The 18,633-nt window shown below is 47.9% G+C and overlaps 7 protein-coding genes across 7 annotated transcripts; 4 read left to right on the top strand and 3 right to left on the bottom strand.

Moving 5' to 3' along the window:
* Nucleotides 1-218: 218 nt before the first annotated feature.
* On the bottom strand, nucleotides 219-3,192 carry N7520_001830 (uncharacterized protein; the record flags this gene model as incomplete). Its single annotated transcript, XM_057135765.1, has 3 exons — nucleotides 219-1,226; nucleotides 1,292-1,584; nucleotides 1,629-3,192. 3 exons carry the CDS (start codon nucleotides 3,190-3,192, stop codon nucleotides 219-221), a joined length of 2,865 nt encoding a protein of 954 aa, XP_057001701.1.
* A 999-nt stretch (nucleotides 3,193-4,191) lies between these two features.
* N7520_001829 (uncharacterized protein) lies at nucleotides 4,192-5,124 on the bottom strand (the record flags this gene model as incomplete). The annotated part of the gene is made up of 1 exon (XM_057135764.1): nucleotides 4,192-5,124. The coding sequence occupies one exon, from the start codon at nucleotides 5,122-5,124 to the stop codon at nucleotides 4,192-4,194; it is 933 nt and encodes a 310-aa protein (XP_057001700.1).
* Nucleotides 5,125-6,024: 900 nt separating this feature from the next.
* Nucleotides 6,025-7,245, top strand: N7520_001828 (uncharacterized protein; the record flags this gene model as incomplete). Its single annotated transcript, XM_057135763.1, has 4 exons — nucleotides 6,025-6,171; nucleotides 6,220-6,653; nucleotides 6,703-6,911; nucleotides 6,971-7,245. The coding sequence occupies 4 exons, from the start codon at nucleotides 6,025-6,027 to the stop codon at nucleotides 7,243-7,245; spliced, it is 1,065 nt and encodes a 354-aa protein (XP_057001699.1).
* Nucleotides 7,246-9,156: 1,911 nt separating this feature from the next.
* On the top strand, nucleotides 9,157-10,098 carry N7520_001827 (Dyp-type peroxidase; the record flags this gene model as incomplete). Its single annotated transcript, XM_057135762.1, has 1 exon — nucleotides 9,157-10,098. One exon carries the CDS (start codon nucleotides 9,157-9,159, stop codon nucleotides 10,096-10,098), a length of 942 nt encoding a protein of 313 aa, XP_057001698.1.
* Nucleotides 10,099-11,609: 1,511 nt separating this feature from the next.
* N7520_001826 (uncharacterized protein) lies at nucleotides 11,610-12,905 on the top strand (the record flags this gene model as incomplete). The annotated part of the gene is made up of 1 exon (XM_057135761.1): nucleotides 11,610-12,905. One exon carries the CDS (start codon nucleotides 11,610-11,612, stop codon nucleotides 12,903-12,905), a length of 1,296 nt encoding a protein of 431 aa, XP_057001697.1.
* Nucleotides 12,906-13,374: 469 nt separating this feature from the next.
* N7520_001825 (Clr5 domain-containing protein) lies at nucleotides 13,375-15,236 on the top strand (the record flags this gene model as incomplete). The annotated part of the gene is made up of 2 exons (XM_057135760.1): nucleotides 13,375-13,490; nucleotides 13,556-15,236. 2 exons carry the CDS (start codon nucleotides 13,375-13,377, stop codon nucleotides 15,234-15,236), a joined length of 1,797 nt encoding a protein of 598 aa, XP_057001696.1.
* Nucleotides 15,237-15,563: 327 nt separating this feature from the next.
* On the bottom strand, nucleotides 15,564-18,358 carry N7520_001824 (WD repeat protein; the record flags this gene model as incomplete). Its single annotated transcript, XM_057135759.1, has 3 exons — nucleotides 15,564-17,227; nucleotides 17,278-18,011; nucleotides 18,087-18,358. The coding sequence occupies 3 exons, from the start codon at nucleotides 18,356-18,358 to the stop codon at nucleotides 15,564-15,566; spliced, it is 2,670 nt and encodes an 889-aa protein (XP_057001695.1).
* Nucleotides 18,359-18,633: the final 275 nt, after the last annotated feature.

Here is an 18,633-nt window from a genome sequence, read left to right as displayed (position 1 = left end):
AATTTCTTTATTACCGTACGATTCTTAAAGAGCTACTATATAAAAGACATTAGCAATTATTAAACGAACTCCGAAACGAGATTTCTTGCGATAGGAATACAAAAGTTAACAAACAGTCTGGGTTATGATACGTGTATACCAGAGCGATCGTTCTTCTATGATAGAAAGCTAATGACGGCCACCTTGAAGAATACATTCATTCAGATGTAACTATACCATTATCCAAACAAACATGCTATTAGCCCAAGCCCAAGCCCAAGCCCAAGCAACAGAAGAGAGATCACTGAGATTGGGCCAAGAGCCATTGGAATTAGAGTTCTCTCTTCGGGTGCCGTGATTTTGGATAGCCAAAGAGCCAGGGAATCTTTTGACGATCTATTCCCACTTCCATGGCTACTTGGCGCAGAAAACTTGTCGATATATTTTCGCAACTCCTCTGATACTGATGTGGGAAGCGGAGACTCTTGATCAAGCACTTGTGACACTTCAAAGGTCTTATGCTCTTGATTTGGGTGTAGTCGACTGTGGAAGGGATGCTTCTGCACGCAGGTCGAGCATAGATCCATATGGGCGCAAGTTCTACACACAGAGCGAGAGCCGTTGATAACCCGTGTACAAAGATCACACGTAGGCTGATATACAGTGGTACCAGGATAAGTTTCCTGAGAGAAATGCAGCTGAAATAGACATCGGGCATTGTCCTCGTCATTGAGAAACAACAGATAGCGACCCAATTGCTGTAAAAGTGGCCATGGGCGCTTTAGTTGAGACTGGAGAAGCGTGTCTGAGACTTGAAGAATTGATTGCCGAACAGCGAACTCTTGAGTATCATTGGGCGTCACGACAATTGAAGGGTAGTGGTTTTGAATTTGGTGCACTAGGCTCTCATTTCCTATTACCCAGTCCAGGGTATTTCTGCCATAACCATCTAGAAGAGAAGGATTGGCACCAAAGTGGAGGAGCTTCATGGCAAATTCGATATGGCCAAGACAAATAGCCAGGTGAAGGGGGGCTTGTAAAAACTTGTCCCGATTATTAATAGGGATGAAGAGCTCCGGGAATCGGTGAAGGATATCAAGCCTATTTTTCGAGGCCGCAATGTGAAGAGGAGTCCGCTCGAGCTCATCTGCGAGCAACGCATTTGCGCCGGCGCGAAGAAGTATTTGAACTTGCTCAGCATTGCCCTCATAAACAGCCGCTAAGAGAGATGATCCATATAGACCGCCCTGAGCATTAACATTGGCGCCAGCGTCGAGGAGCATCTTCACGACCTCACTTTTCTCCCACATACAGCAGCCTGTAGGGCATTGCCGTATTCACCCCCCTGAGCATTGACATCGGCGCCAGCGTCGAGGAGGATCTTCACGATCTCACTTTTTCTCCTATATACAGCAGCCTGTAGGGCATTACCATATCGGCCACCTTGAGCATTGACATTGGCGCCAGCCCCAAGCAATATTTTAACAACGTTTGGATGCCCCCTCGATGAAGCTGCTAGTAGTGCATCGCCTTTACCCCTTGTTGCTTCAAAGTTTACACCTTCGCACAGAAGCCATTCGACAAATCCCGTATGCCCATAGCTAGCTGCTTCAATCAATGGTGTTTTTCCTTTATCATTGTCGCTTCACAATTCGCTGCTTTCTCACGCAACATTCTCCCAACTGATATATGACCGTATCGCGCTGCTAAATGGAAAGCTGTGTTTCCACCTGCGTCTTTCGATGCCACATCCCCGCTGTTCCAAGACACACACTCTATGATGTCGACGAGATTTGCGGCTGCCGCCATATGAATGATTGTAGTACGTATTGGTGGGCACGCTGGATTGAAAGGGTTGAGAACTCGGTATATCTGGACCCATCGACCTAACACCTGCCGTAGTATATCTAGTTCATTTGGTAGTATAAGCACACGAGAGTGACCAGCCTTTTCCGCGTGAATAAAGAGGTTGGCAGTGGCGTAAGTAAGCAACGGGTTGCTCTGGATAAGGTCCTCTCTAGTCTCCCCTCTCTTCTCCCAGAAATTATTTGAGATATCTCCACGTATACGGAGCAAGGCGAGATAAAAAAGACAAGACCGGTAGAGATTTGCCTGACATTGTAAGAGAATCTGTTCCCTTTCTAAGGCCGGACTTCTGGCGCCGATATTATCACTCAAAACAGCTAGGCCTTTCGCGCGCAAGAAATCATTAACTGACTGGTGTACCACCTGGACAGTTTCCTTCGCTGCTCCGCTTGGGACAACTTCCACTAATCCACCAGAAAGGACCTTGATTCTTCGCTTCATTCGTTCGTCGCTTTCAATAAAGCCATTGATCTTCTCCCATGTCTCTGGTGCACGCGTGATTTGGGCATTTCTAGCTGCTAAGGCATACCGCATTTCGATCACAGTTAGTGGTCGTTCAGCCAGGCAAACCCATTGAAACAACGAGAACGATTGCTCCAAGTTTCGCTCTTCTATCACATTTTTTAGAATGTATATATACACCTCTTCTAGGCCGGCCGGAACCTCGCGTAACCAGCAACAGATATCATCGTACGATTCTCCTTCAAAAATCCTCTGTCGAGCAAGAGGCATTATGAGATGAGCCCATTGGAACACACCATTCGCTTGCTGAATTAGTTGTTCCATCAACATTTCTCTCATATCTTCGCTAGGATTGTTGTCAACCTCTATCTCAGTAAGCACGTCCTTGATGTATAGAGCGATGTCTTTGCAATTATGCTGTTCGACAGGAATCTCCATAGCCTGGGCACTTGCTATGATGGGATAGTGTCGACATGAAATGCAGATTCGAACAGCAGCATTTCTTTTTGCTGCTCGGTCAATAAGTCGATGGAAATACGCCGTGAGTTGTTGAGCAGACCGAACTCCGGTCTCATCTAGAGCGTCGATAAACACTGTTACAGGTTGCCGACTAGCAGATGATAAAATAACACCTGCTAGTAACTCTTCGAGCACCAGTTGTGGCCATTCCCACATGCCTTCACCGTATCCAAATTGCCTACATCGTTGTTCATAGGCTTCGCGTACTTGAGGGCGTACGGTCACATCGCAGTCAAATATCTGGTTCAGTAAAGACCTAAGCATGCCTAGTGGTGTACGTTGCATCATTTCGCCGCGGGCGGTAAAGAAAAAGTCGAGCTGGATGCCCTGTTTGCCGTTCTTAAGTTTGCCGTGGAGGTATGCCATCAATGTCGATTTTCCCGCACCAGGTTTACCTTTGATCCACAGTAGACCACGGGACTCGCTCCTCCAGGACTGATATTTTTCCAAGTCCAAAATCCATTGGCAGGTATTAGGATGACATGGCTCAACATTCTCTCTCCGGTCTAGCATCCGCCGAAACGCCAATGACTTGTGTATCTCTACCACTATAGTAAGTGATAGTCTCTTTGATAGCTACGGGGTGAAGCGAACCGTTGTCGACCCTCTGCTGTGGGGCTTCTATTTGATCTGGGTCAAAAAGAGGCTTTTAGTCAGGTAAACCCGACTGGGATAAGGCTTCATGAACCGTACCGGACAAAATATTGACTGCTCCGTGGTTGATTCCAAATTGAGGCCCCGAGCTGCCGTTACCAAACGAGATTTGAGTCATAGTCAAAAGGCGGTGCTTACTATGATGGTGTCAGTGAAGACCCCGAGACTCAGGAAGCGGGGGAATTCTCAGCCTCAAGATCAGGTGACTTTTCACCCTTCTGCTTCTGAAATGATGCACTTTTCTCTAGGAGCGTCAGCGTGTCAAGGGAGAGGGTATTTTTATTTTACCGCGTTGGTCACTATTATCTGTCTCCAACCAAGATGCCTGTTCCCGATGGAGTAAAAGTGATGGAGTTCCGGGATAGCATTATCTGGCTCTGACAGGTGCGAAACATGGGCTAGTAAAATATGATAATCGAGTACTTTACAAAACAAGGCCAGGTTCTGTGATAAAAAAACACTATTTCAAAAGTAGTTTAACGTGCCTTGGCACTTGGAGGAGAGAGTGCGTATGTGGTGACACCTGTTCCCTGAAGTCTTGTTTACTCTTCCTCTTAGGGGATGCCGAATGGACCTGATTTATTATCTGAATGAGCCGGTTTATAGTCCTAGGTCAACTCCCATCTCGCAGACCGACGGCCTTGAATGACTAGGGATTTTAACCAGATTGCATATCTAGAAGAAACCCCAGGTCATCACTGATATTTAAAGTCAATCAATCATCAGCGCCATAACCTTTCCGCCTCTAGTATTTTTATTTTTCACAGGATGCTCTGACTCCCCTCCTGTAGTGATATAAAGAATGTCGTGGCCATTGAATGCTTGACCAAATGCCGCCGACGTGGCAGTCATCAAATCCCTCGAATCTTTAGAGCCCGCAATAACCGTGTGTGATCCATTCGGAAAGACTTTAGTAACCACATTATCCGTGAGCCCAGCCAAGTATGCCACGCCGTTTGAACCAATAGCAAAGTCATCAGCGAGAACATCATGCGCGACGATCTCATAAAGTCCCAATGCTTCACCAGTATGAGCATCAATAGAAACGCGGCAGAATATTCGCCGAGGGCTATTGTTGTAGTGCATGTAGCCATTTTTTATTCTCAATCCATTGATCCCAAGCATCAAACCCAGATCATCATTCGGTGCCATCGTCCCATCCTGATGTATCATGGTATAGTCGCCTGTTTCTGTATCGAGACGCCAAACAAGACCCAGTTGAGAATCCGAAATGACAACTGATCTTTCATTTAATGTCGCCATGCCATTCAGGGTTCCATTGGGGAGTGTGGCGATTTGAATTGGCTTCGAGCTCTGAGCACTTAGATCGACTTTCCACACAGAATTAGATGCAATCACTGCATATTTATCGAGTGAAAGCTCGGTGATCCCATTAACGGAGCTTGCTCCGTCGAAGTGGTGAATTAATTGGGCTGGATAGGGACCTGGTTGGATCGAAGGTGTGACCTGCCAGAGTTCTGGCGTATTCACGAGTGAGACGAGAATATTTCCGTTAGGCTGTACAGCTATGTTTTCAACCCATGTACCGTTGGGGAACCTGAAGACCTCATGTAGGCTTGGAGAGAGACCGAGGACGCGAATAGCTATAAAGGAAAATATGATGAAAAATACTGTGGAAGGCATGGTCTTGAATGAGAGGCACTGGGGAGAAATTACCATCCCCTTATAGAGAGGACGATGAATGGCTCGCCTTTTTAAATAGACATATTCCAAGTCCATTTATGATGCCCAGGCAGATCATCATGCTTAACTCTTGGCCGGCCTTGGCATATGCTGGATGCTTATTATACGTCATGGTCCGTCCCTTGCTTTGAACTTGAGGAGAGCCAGTAGTTCAAGTCTAGATCATCTGCTTGGTAGACGTATGATAAGCACCTGGCATTTTCTACCTTTAGCGTATGTTGGCTTTGATGATCTTGCGAGCGAATTCTTGGCGAATTCGCACTCTCCCTTTGCCAAGGAACTGGATTGGATATATAATGACATTTTCACTGCCTTGAGTCGATATGTCAACTATTTCTATCTTACCAATATGCTTCTTCCTCGATTGTTGCACACCTTTTTTCTGCTCTCTTTATCTGTCGCTGCGTGGCAACACGAAACAAATCTGAGTACCACCAATTCACCCAGAGCATGTGCAAAAGCGGTAAGCTCCAAGGTAGCCCATGCACTCGTGGATGGATGCTCACTGACATTGAAAAGTGCGCAGAACTATCTTCTGAGTTTGGACCGAACCTACACTACCCAGCCGATAGAGATTTTAGGGTTTGGGACGCTAAGTAGCAGGAGACTCAATCTGCCTGCCGCGTGGAGCCATCAAATGCTCTAGATGTCAGCAAAATCCTAAGAATCTTGGTCGACCACTGGTGTCGATTCGCAGTAAAGAGCGGAGGTCATGCTCGCAATCCAGATGACTCGGTATCGGTTGGTGGTGTGACCATCGACATGCACTTGATGAGATCCCTCCAAGTAGCTCCCGATCAAAAAACGGTGAAACTTGGCAGCGGACACGTGCTTTATACCATGTATCACGGGCTCGAAGAATTTAATCTGACTACTACTGGTGGTCGAGTTGCTGATGTTGGGCTGGGTGGTTATGCATTAGGCGGAGGAGTTTCCAACCTCTCGCCTAAATACGGCCTGGCAGTTGACAATATCTTAGAATATGAGGTATATCAATTCAGCCAAACGAAACGGCGCATTCTGACCAAGCTTTAGATTGTCCTACCAAACGCGGCGATTGTGCATGTCAGTGAACATTGGAATTCGGACTTATACTTTGCACTGCGAGGGGGAATGACTAATTTCGGGATCGTGACATGTTTTACCATGCGTGCAGTTCCTCAAACATACATTCTTGGTGGTGACAAGACATATGCCTCGATCTACAAGAATCAAATTGCCAATGAAGCCTTTGAACTCACCACCACTTGGAAGAATGACACTGATATGGCGTTCTCTTATGGTTATAGCTATGACCAGGCATCGGATCAATTTTCCCTTAGTTTCACACATGCATGTGCGCGACCAATCCTCCACCCAGCTCCATTCACCAGCCTTGAAACGATTCCATTCGAGTCAAGTACGGTACGAATTGATCGAATGAGTGCCCTGAGTCTGGAAGGCGCTTCTCACACCCCATCGGGGAGTCGGTAAGTTTGATCAGCAGCTCAAGTGCATCTTTCCTAACAGTATATTCAGTAATCTATTTGCCACTATAACATATCACCCGTCTGCACAGATGGATGGACGTATCATGGATATTATGGCGGAGGAGAGCCGGCCTATCAAGCAAGTGGCAGGATTCTTTCCCAACGTTATTTTCCAACCTCTCTACGAAGGTGTGATTCGTGCGGGCCATGAAAGGGGTGGGAATGCTCTTGGTATCGATGCCGATGGTCCTCTAACCAGTGAGTCTTCAACAGAGTATTCGTTGTGTGCGATTGACAGATGATAATAACTTGTACAGTCTGCCTTTTGACGGTGAAGTGGATTAACAGCCAGGATGACGACGCGGTAAATGCATTTGTCCAAAGCTGGATTGAGCGTGTAAAAGCTGCTACTGTGCAAGCTGAAAGTCATTACCGCTGGCTCTATATAAACTACGCTTATCATCAGCAAGATCCTTTCTCCGGCTATGGTCAACATAACAAACAAAGACTGGTTGAGGTGCAAAAGGATATTGACCAGCGAGGGGTGTTTACTTCTCGAGGTTTGTGTAGAGGTTACTTCAAATTGCAGTAGGTAGCATAACCATTATGCAGTCTCTTTGAGATGCAAGTTCTAGATAAGTCAACAGCCTTAGAATATCTACCCCTCTATTACTTGGGTACACTGCAGACTTTTTGGACATACGTTCGGAACCTCCACTAGACTTCTGCTTTTTTCCCTTTCTCCTTCCAGTTCATCTTTTTTCTCTTCTCTTTTCCTCTCTTTCTTTTATACCGCTATTTATATGATTGGAGAGCCCTTTGACCATTTGGTTAATGCGGTATGAAAGAAAGTAGAATACTCTGTAGGAAACCGAGTAGGAGAATAAGTAGGAGACTAAGTAGGAGACTGAGGGGGAGACTGAGTAGGGGATATAGTAGGAGGTGTGGTCTAATACCTAAGTAGGCGCCGCGCAAAAAGCGCGGTGGAAAGCCTCTAGTATATATATACATGTGCAGGCCTTGCATATCCTTCTTCAATTCAGTATTCAATGTAATGACATTCAAACCTGACTGGGACAAGAGATAGCCACTTCAAACCTTGCAAAATAAGGTTTTGGTCGATGAAAACCTCGTTATCCCCGCACGCTGTCACAGCACAATTGCGCCGTCTGGCTCTAGAGCTGAGTTGGATATGATGACTAAATACATGTAATTTTTACTACATGTGGTGTTGTCCATCTGACCTTTTCTGCTTAAATGGATATTCCAGAATTCTAATTTAGTCCGCTAGTTCATTCTAACTAACAGGGGGCCTGTACTAAATCTCTCCTTGTCTATTTCTTTTTTGTTTCTTTGCTCTTTATCCAACTATCTTCAAAAATCAATATTGGCTACTGAGGAGCATAGGTGGTGACTTTTGTTTAAACAAAATTTCTTCCGTCAGAATCTTCGTATATCTGGCCCTATTGAGCAAAATATTGATTACAATCAAGGATTAACCACTACTCCCCGTACTAGCTCCACTTCCACCATAGTTTTCAGTGCAAGCTACTACAATACTCCACTATTTAATGAAGAGTGGAGGGAGAATTTGTTTGTGGTGGGGCATATCTCCACCACGCCTCTCACTCCAGAGAGCTTTCCTTTCTTCATTCATATCCTCACATTTTTATGCACTCGCTTCCTCCCTCCACAAAGTATCTCGTACACAACCATTTTAGGCTATATATAGTATTACTGTGGTAGAGATCAGTCTTTCGGCCGTTTGCATGATCCCACCTACGAGCCTGTACAGGCAGAACTTTGGAACACTAGAATTTGATATCGTAAACCATAGTCTCGAGTTTGGTGGCATCAGTACACTCTTGAAATGTTGGTAGCCTAATTACCAGGCTACTTTCTCCTCAGAGCTCTCCAAAATGAAATAGGGCCAAGTGTAAATCTGATTTCGAATATTATTATGTCAATAAGGAGAGGGAGTGACGTCAAGGAAGAAGAAGATGATATCCCGGTCCCCACGCTCTACTTTGTTGTCAATATAGGTCCCAATGTTGCCTATGCTAAGCAATCTTGTTCAGTTACTAAACCATCTTCATAGTTATCCATTTTCTGGTTACTGTGGATCCTGCCGCCCCCACCGATCTGCGTCTGAATCACTGAAACCGGTAATAGTAATCAACCAATCAGAAGACAATTTTGTAGTTCAAGGATCCACAGAGCGCAAGCAGCTCGTACGATGCTTCGAAACACGACCTGCATGATTGGGCACCCCTCACGCACCTCCCTCTACGTACTGCTTAGAGTCCAGACAACTATGATCAGTGCTCGGAACCTCGTCTCCAGATCAATTCTCAATTCTTATTCTCATTCTCCTTTCATCCGACTTGGAACACAACCAAAGCTATCCACCTCATATCTAGATACAGTGGAGCAACCCCGCAACTTATCAAACCTCGTCTCAACTCGTTCTCACCAAAGACCGCCCAATTTATTCAGACCAGCGATGAGTAGCGTTGCCACTGCCACCCAGGCTATCACCAGCCCCCTCACTGGATCAGCAACTTTCCTCGTCCTCTCCATCAACCCCTCCGCCATCTCAACCGTCCGCTCAACCCTCGCCAGCGTCTCCAGCATAGCCAAAAATGTCGCATTTCGAGACCCCCGTGCCAACTTCACCTGTACCATAGGAATCGGGAGCTCCATCTGGGACAGACTCACCAACCTCCCCCGACCCAAAGAACTGCATCCCTTCCGCGAAGTCAAAGGCGCCAAACACACTGCCCCCTCTACCCCAGGCGATCTCCTCTTCCACATCCGCTCCGAACGACGCGACCTCTGCTTCGAATTCGAGCGCCAACTAATGGACCGCCTGGGTAACTCCGTAAATCTCATCGACGAAACAGTAGGATTCTCCTACTTCGACGCCCGCGACCTCCTAGGCTTCGTAGACGGTACCGCTAATCCCGTCGGCCCAGATATCCAACCCTCCGTCCTTGTCGCTAGCGAAGATGACCCAAATGCCGATGGAGGCAGTTATGTCGTTATTCAAAAATACCTTCATGACCTAGCAGGGTGGAAAAGCCTTCCAACGGAAAAACAAGAGCAGATTATCGGACGTACAAAATCTGATAATATTGAGCTTGATGATGCCGAGGATGGGAAACAGGCTTCTCATAAGACGCTGAATACGATTGAGGATGAAAATGGTGATGAGCGTGACATTCTTCGTGATAATATGCCTTTTGGATCGCCTTCTAGTGGAGAGTTTGGGACTTACTTTATTGGATATACCAGGCGATTGTGGGTTATTGAGAGGATGCTTGAGAGGATGTTTGTGGGTCATCCCCCTGGCTTGCATGATCGGTTGTTGGACTTTTCGACGCCGTTGACTGGTACTGTTTTCTTTGCACCGTCGGCTGCGGTGTTAGATGGACTTGACGGTTGAACATTTTATGTTGATTCGTTTCTCTTGGATGGTTAATTACCAGGATAGGTACATTAGAGGACTTAGAGGGGCTCGATTATCTCTATAACAAGGGCAATCTACTGCATGCTAGAAAACATAGTCAAATGAATCAATTTGTTCATAATTTATAATGTCTTGTTCAAGACGCAAGTAAACAAGCTAGTAGCTATCACGATGTTGGAAGGATTTATTTATGAGTTACTTAGATCCGTAAGACAATTGATGGCCTCTTGCGGGTTCCAGAAGAGGGGGAATGAAGCGGGGCAATGCAGTCCAAAGTCCATACTTTATTTCCATGCTAGTCTTTCCTCGCTATTTGGTCACTTTGATCCCATGGTCGTTCTCTACTCAGTATCTGCTCCATTGGTAGAAGGCTCAATGAATTCCTCAGAGTCGCCTGGTAGATATTAAAAACGCACGTGACCTTTCTACAGTTTCGGATCTTGCGGAGGCAAAGATTTCCATCTCTTGGCATATTTTATGAATTTTATGCCTTTTGGTTATCCTGCCCGGTACTGAGATAGTCTCCCTGCACCGCTTATTCTTCCATGCACTCGTTTCCTTTACCCCGAAAAGGTGAGTGGCGATCTTTTTAAAATAGCGTGGATGCTTCTTTTTTTGGGGTGTTCGTGAACTTGTCCATACATGCCGATGCCGAGGTCTGGGCTGCAGTCCCCAGCCCCGTGGCTTGGCACCTCGAGTCTTTATGCGGTGTTTAGAACCTGGAAACTTGGCCAATGGAACTACAGATGTTCAGAAACCAACACGAATCAGTCTGACTTGCATGCAGGAGCAGTACGTACTCCGTAGATTTACACTTTTATCTAGATGGGGCCTGGACCGGATCTTCAAACCTTCTTGAACTTGACTTTGAACAACCACAACCTTGAATTTGCAGGTAGAATTAACATAGATATAGAGATGTAGAAACATTGGAAAATGAAAATATTTGAATCAGCTAACTCTACATCATAAATATCTCTTCGAACGTGGTATCGGAAGTCAGTTCCCTGTTCCATTACTCCGCATGCGGGAATCTTCGGCTTCACCGCTCCCCATTCTCTCCTTTTAATGAACTTACCATCTTCCCCTGTCAATCTAGTCTTTCTATGGATTTCTTCCCACTCCATTCCCAAAAGTCTTCCCTAACTTGAATTCCTGTGATCAGCCTTCGAATACTGGGGTTTGTGTGCTTATCGGACATGCGCCAGCCGAACACACGGCCCTCAGCTCTGTGATCTCAACCTTGCGCCCCCCGCGCTTACGCTCCCCACCCATTTCCTTGATACTCGCGCCCCAATCCTCGTGCGCTGCATCTTGATCCTTCCCTGGGCCCGGTTCACCGACTGGTGACTTTTCAGCGTCGACTTCTCACCCACTTATTCACCCACTACCCCTCTCTCATACGATTTCCCATACCACAACCATGCGCCGTGCGACTGATTTCTGAGTGTCCCATTTGTGAAGAGTTGGGAAAGCGAGTTACCGTCATGGCTCGCAGTGACTTTCAATTTGGCCGTGAGCCGGTGCTTCCGACCTCAAAAGGTCGGCTTTCCAGTGATATTACGAGACGAACACTCTCTAAGAAGGATCGTTCTGTGTCGGGGGCAGGAAAGGAGGCTTCATGGGCTCCTAAGGATCCCGCTCACTTGGACCTAGAGAGCGCGTATGCTCCGGCTCCTTTCCCCGAGTACTCAGATGCACAGTCTCTTGGGTACAAAGACCGCGACTCAACCACTTCCACCATGGTTCCTCAGAACATGACCCCAAGCGAACCATGGAACTTGACTCCAAATCACTCGTCCGATGCGCTAGATCTTCGCTCCAAGATTAAGCCACTAAAGCCCAAGGTTCACATCAAACCGATACTCCGCAAGATGTCGCGTGATGATGCGCCATCCACATCTATTGACCTGTCTCGTTCGTCGACAGAGCAGGAAGGTCTGGGCATCTACTTGACTATGGAGCGGGATCGGCGTCGAAGTGAATCTTTGACGGGACCGACATACCGTCGCAGTTCCGGCCTACACAATCGATCCACAAGCGGAACCTCTCAATTTTCAACTGGGACCGGATCTAGCGGAGGTAGAACAGGGTCGCAATACGTTTATCCTATGCGCCCAACTCCTAAGGTATACACACCGCCACTGGGCCAATCGTATCAAACATCGGGGAACGACAGCGACGAACTAGACGAGGGCGGTTCCGAGTCTGACTCGAGATCTCCTACCGTGTCAGAAACTCCACGTTACGTCCGTGCTTCTTCGGGACCAGTTCCACGCCTGTCTTTGCAAATCGAAGACGACTCATTCACCCGCCTCTCAGAAGTTTCCCAACCTCTTGCAAGCCGACCATCCTTCGGTTATTCACGAGACAATGGGAGCACACTGGACACTGCATCCCCGATCTCTAGAACCTCTCTCGATCATATGTTTCGCTCAAGAACTCGCACCAGCACGGATCCGGTCTCTCGAGCGGCCACCATCCAGGCCGCCCGGCAAGCGTTTGAGGAGAGAGAGGCTGCTAAGACTCGCCGGCTCGAGAAACAGCAGATGACCCGTCGTCGGGTCAAGCACAGCTTATCGGGAGGCCAGGAACCAGCGGTGCAGTCCAATGAGGAGATTTCTGAGAAACCATCCGAATCCAATGGATCTAAGCGTATTGAAGCAGACGAGCAGCCATCAGTCTCATGGAAATCCCAATCCAAAAGTACCTGGGTACTCTTCATGACCTGGCTCCGAACCCGAGTGTTTAAGTTTCGCAGAAAGTTGCGAAAGATGAACTGATTATTCATTATATCCGTACTTTCCTATTGGGTGATCTCTGTCCATAACGCCATCATCAAGCGATTTATCTTTTTCTGTTTTTTATGGGCATCTGTGCAGTTCTAGGAGTTCTATTCCACATGATTTAGGAGTCGAGGGGACAGGCGTTTGATAGGGATCTTTGCTAGCCTTTAAGGCGATTTTCTTGATTATCATTACTTTGAATAGCAAATACGAGAATATACTCACATATCTCATGTTACAACACCTTTATACATTTATTCAACCCTTTTCATAGATCTGCATTTTTATGCGGGACAGCACGTGATCAAACTGCGCAAGTGTCACCTCTGCCTCGCCAGCCTTTTCCCTTCCCAAACACTACGGCGTACAGCAGCGACAACAAGCGTCTGATAAGAGCTCCGTTGCTCCATCGCGTTGTTGTTCCTTTCACTAGGCGCACCTCCACAAGGAGGAGAGCGTCTCCATCATGGTGTACGACTGGGCAGGGAAGCGGGACATCTGCTACCAGATGTACATCCAGGATAAGAAGGGCTTGGAGGAGATCATGGAATACATGAGGACCGCTTATCAGTTTTCCCCGAGGTAATTAATCGCTGCTTCTCAGAGTGCCATCCAGATGTCACAGAGCTAACTACGGTCAATAACAGCAAGCGCGCCTATCAGACCCAATTTAAACGATGGGGATTCCCTTCGAAACAAAACCCGGCCCATAAGAATGTCGAGCTGGTCGCTCGTGTCCAGCAGCTATGGCAGCAGAATACCAACCAACGCGACATGCTTAGAATCTTGAATGATGAGGGCTTCGTGATCAAAGAACGAGAATTAATGCGCGTGCGTGCGAAAAACAGGTGGCTGCTGCGGGTTCCCAACGGGATGAAGTCCCAACCGAGTGCTGCGGCGCAGGAGACGCAACCAGAGGACGAAGGCTTATTGGCTTTACAACAGGAGGTCTATAAACAAGACACAATATTTGATGGCACCGAGGCTCCACCCGCGGAATTGGCTACACATGCAGAGGGGAGTCCTGCGGAGCCCAATGTGTCGTCGGAGATCATGGCAAAACGAAAGGCGAGGCTGGACCTCCTGAAGTCAGAGAGCGCAGAGCGATGGGCATCGCGAAAGCGTCGACGTCGTACTCGTGGCTGGGCTGGACTGCCAGCAGATCCTCCAGGGCCCCCTCGATTCCCCTCGGAGACCACAATCGACGAGAGTAAGCAGTATCTCAACCTGGATAACATCATGTACCGTCGACTTCGTGACAGGTTTCAACAGATCTGCGAGGATGCTGGATTTATCAAGAAAACAGTCGCAGGCCCGGAGAAATGGCAAGCAGCGAAAGACAAATTGATTCAAGAAACTCCACACCTTCAGCAGATTTTCAACGCCGAGCCCAATGAGCGGGATGCAAAAGTGCTTGCCTTGGATGTTGTCTGCACGGATGTCACTAAACGGATGAGAACATTAGAACGAAGAATGACCATTGCCGAGGCTAAAAATGCCCTGGGGGTAAATCCTGAGGAAAGCCGTCAAATTCGGAATGCTTTCTACGAGACTCTCAAAGCGGACCATTTCACCAGCAAGTTGGAAGCTGGCGATGAGCATTGGAACGACCTAAAAGCACAGTGGATCCGTGAAACACCAATCCTCCAGCGAATCCTAGAGCCCGGTCCAGCTGACCCCCACCACGCTAACAAACTGAAAGCCATGGAGGTACTTTGCCGCGACGTGATGAAACGACTGCGCGATGACCAAACCAAGCGTGACCCTGCTCGGAAGAGATCCTCTGCACGTGCCAGTTCAAACCCCACGCGGAATAGCGCTACACCTGTGGGCAATATACTTGGGAATGAAATCAGTAATGGAATCAGCACACTGGCTTCCCAAGCTCTCGCAAGTGCCCCAATCACCGCGAGTGAAATTGGAGATATGCAAATTGACCCTTCACTGCTTCAAGCCGCGAATGATCCGTCGTCTTTCTCATCCAATGCGCAACATGAGGCCGGCGCATTTGAATACATGGATCCAATGCTACACCCTGCATTGCTGAACACTGATGTCAATCTCCAAATCCGTCCGCAGGGTAACCTCCCCGGACATGTCACGAGAACGTGGAGCGAGAAAGTAAATAGTCGAACTCTTGAGGAAATCAGGCAATTAGTAGCCAATCGGTATCCATACTCGATCGTCAGCAAGATCGAGGGAGTTGGTAAAGATGACCATGGGCATGATACTTACTTCGCTATTGACGAAGATCACGAATTGGATGCTTATTTGACACATGTGCATGAGAGAAAACCTTTGCTTGTGTTGACACTGGGCCAGGTCTAAATATATTCCGTTTATTGCTGCTGTTCTTCTTATCTCTAAAGGAAGAGAAAGACAAGATTACGGCACCAGAGCCTAAATAACTTAATGAACAAAACACGAATTTGGAATCGAACACATCACTCTGTTTTCACCGTTTTTACTTTTCGTAATGGATTAGACCTAGGATGGCCTAATCTATCAGGACAAATCGAGTCATACAGAGCATAGTGAGACATTGTGGCCTGTTAAGGACAGGGCCGAATTCATTTATAGGTACATGGATGATGGAAACGCTTATATCTCACATTTACATAACAGTAGCCTCAAGGGATTCATCTAGTTCAAAATTTAACTACTTCCCAGAGTCTGAACAACATTCCTGAACAAAACACCAAGAGAAGGCAGCGAGAACGAAGGTGTATCACCAAACACGCTAGCCAGCCCCTTATTCTGAGCACTACTTCCCTCAATAGCCTGCGCAGGAGCTCTCTCATTACCACGACTAAAGATGCTAGCCAGGCCCGAAGTGAGATGGCTAGTCACCTCCAAAGGCTGCACGGTCTTCTGCGAAGCCTTCTCGAGACAGCCAAGGCGCTGCACACTGGAAGCAGCATCAACGACGATGTAATCACCGGAGTATACATCTGCTAGAAGGGCGAGCGGGCAGCTTGGCAGTGTTTCTTGGAAAACGAGGTCTAGAGATGAGATGTCGTAAATCCGAATGTGGAATCGAGTTTGACGTCTCTTCTTCTGTGATGAGGTCTCGGTGCCAATGCTAGCGATGGCGAATGTCTGGGTTCGAGAGTTTACTGCGACGAGAGGCGGGTTCGCTGCGCTAGCTGAGGCGGTGGATTCGGGTAACTGGACTGGTTTGACGACGTCGTCTACTGTATCCCAGACTGCTACTGAGCCTGCGGACGCAACGACTAGGTATTTTCCAAGGAATTTGGCGGAATGGGGAGTGCCGAGGAAGACACCGGTTCGTCGGTAGTGGACTGTGCAGTTGTGGACATCGATTAGGAGGACGAGGCCGTCGTTTGCGCCAGACTCGGATGGCAAGCAGACTGCGAGGACGGAGCCATCTTCGGAGAAGCTCATGCAGGCCTGTTTCAAGGATGCACTATCGCCAAGACGGCCGGTCAAGTCGACTGAGCTGCGGCATTTCCATGTATCCTGGTGCTGGGTAGCGTCAGTTTTGAGGCCACTTCGGTGACGAGCGGTTGGGCACCAGAAACGAAGGAGTGCATCGGCGCCCAGAGTTGCGAACTCGTGAGAGTTAGGGCGAGCAACCAAGCCAAGCACGGCGGCATGGTTGTTGTCGTTGAAATGGGGCCCATCAACACGAGTCACGAGCTCCCACATACTAGAAGATGCGTTCCATTTCCAGAATTTGAGGAAGATCTCGGGTCTCAATGGAGCGTTGTCTCGGCGAGAGGCAATGTCAGCAAGAGCCTCCACATCTTGGCGGTGGGGAGTCCAAGAATCGACAGTCGCCAACCATTTTCCATCCTGGAGGATATCCATATTCCGGATATCAGGTGTGGTTATTGTGGATCCGTCAGGGCCGACATTCAATGTTGTGGCGTTGGTTCGAGCAAGAGCCTGGCGGGAAATGTGGGAGTTGGATCTGATATCAAAGGTTTGCAGCATGGCAGCATTGGAGCGCTGGGGCCTATGGTTTGATTGGTGCGAAGCAGGAACAGCCACAAGTAGCTGCTCTGGGTGTTGCGGGTGGAGGGCTGTGATAGCGCTCAACGACTTTTTGGAGTCCTTGGTGTTTCCTCCCTCCGAGCTAAGCTGTAGACCAGTCAGGGTGGCAGATGGCTGCAACTCTCTCGCGGACAGGACCATGGCCGAGTTATCAGCCAGTTGTACCACGTAGGAACTGCCTTGTGGTGAAACGACGATGTTGACAATTGGGGAGGACAGATGGGGTAGGTATTGCTTTCGGCCGGTATCCAATTGCCACAGGACTATAACGGACTCATTTCCACCCGAGAGGATGTAGTTACCTAGAAGTATTTATTAGACTCATCTCAAGCATATACTGGGGCGAACTTACCATCTCTCGACCATCTCACAGTATTGACAGCGCCACGGTGCCAGTGTAATCTCTGCGGCGATGTTTTCTTCTCTGTGTTGCGTCCAAAAAGAGTGCTCAATATGTCTTGGTAGACCAGGATGGATCCGCCTGTCTCACCAACCGCCAAGTCGATGACATCTAAGTTCTTAGGCTTGGTGTCTTGTGCGGAGCGCTGGCGCATGTGGAAACAGGTGGCAGTGGATGGAAGGATCGTCTCTCTCCACTTATACTGCACAGACTCGGCATTTTCAAGATCGACGTTTGTTGTGGTACCCATGAAGACACGAGTGCCATCACAAGCAATGATAACTCTTCCCCCACTAACAACTTGGATCTTGTTGATTTGGTCGTCGGTGTTGAGAGCAATAATGCCAGGGGCCTTCTTATCGTTCAAGGCATTGATCGAAATCTGTCGCTTCCCGTCCTTTTGAATCACAATTGTGTATGCGGCCAATTGGCTTTCGTTTTCGACCAATGGCACATCCACTGCAACGGCCCGGGATCCATTTCCCCAGCGAGCAAGTCGCTTTCCAGAATCCCAGTGCCATTTGGTCACAAAGCTGGAAGTGAAAATGTAGAGGATCTCTTGGTCGATGGGACAGATCTTAAATCCGATCACACTCTGTCCAGCCTCCATCTGCAAGGTGCGCACCAGGCGAGAGGTCGAAGTTGCAAAGACCTGGACTGCCGTATCAAGTCCAATAAAGAGATGACTATATGACATCAGATGGATTCATAACATAGAGGACTAGAAACAGAAATAAACAAGGGCGCATAGCACTACTTACGCTTCATCAGAAGTCATCACGGTGTCCACATTGCTGTAGCGACCGCCGACTGGGCGTGAGAATGACCATGGTGCACGGCTCTTGTGTTTTTGGAGTTCGAGTGACGGGGCATCGCCCACCGAAGCCTCGAGGGCGGTACTCGATTCTTTTGTCTTTTTCTGGCTCTGTGCATTGACATCCGAAGTCCGGCGTCGCTTTCGCTCCTCGGTCGGTCGCGATGGTTTATCGGCGGCGTCGCTGGCGCGAGATCGTTTTTGGTGTTGTGCTGGCATGTTTGCAGCAATGGTCGGGCAAAAGCAGACCAGTGGAGTTGGTGAAGGGTTCAATTCTCAATCCAATCAGTCATACCCAAATGTCATCTGTTGACAATTAAGATAGACAGAAGGCTATCTCTTGGTGATGCGCAACTTTTTTTTTCTCGGAAGCAAAAAGATAAGGCGGAGACAATCGGCAGAAAACTGTCCCTCCGCTGACCGCCAACCGCCCATCGCGGAAAAGTTTGAATGAGCTTCATCTTCACTCTTTGAATCTCTAATCCTTTCTAGCC

The sequence above is a fragment of the Penicillium odoratum genome, assembly GCF_028828045.1.
Source record: "Penicillium odoratum strain IBT 22623 chromosome Unknown utg000001l_segment0_segment0, whole genome shotgun sequence".
NCBI lineage: Eukaryota > Fungi > Ascomycota > Eurotiomycetes > Eurotiales > Aspergillaceae > Penicillium > Penicillium odoratum.
This window is presented reverse-complemented; position numbering and strand designations above follow the sequence as displayed.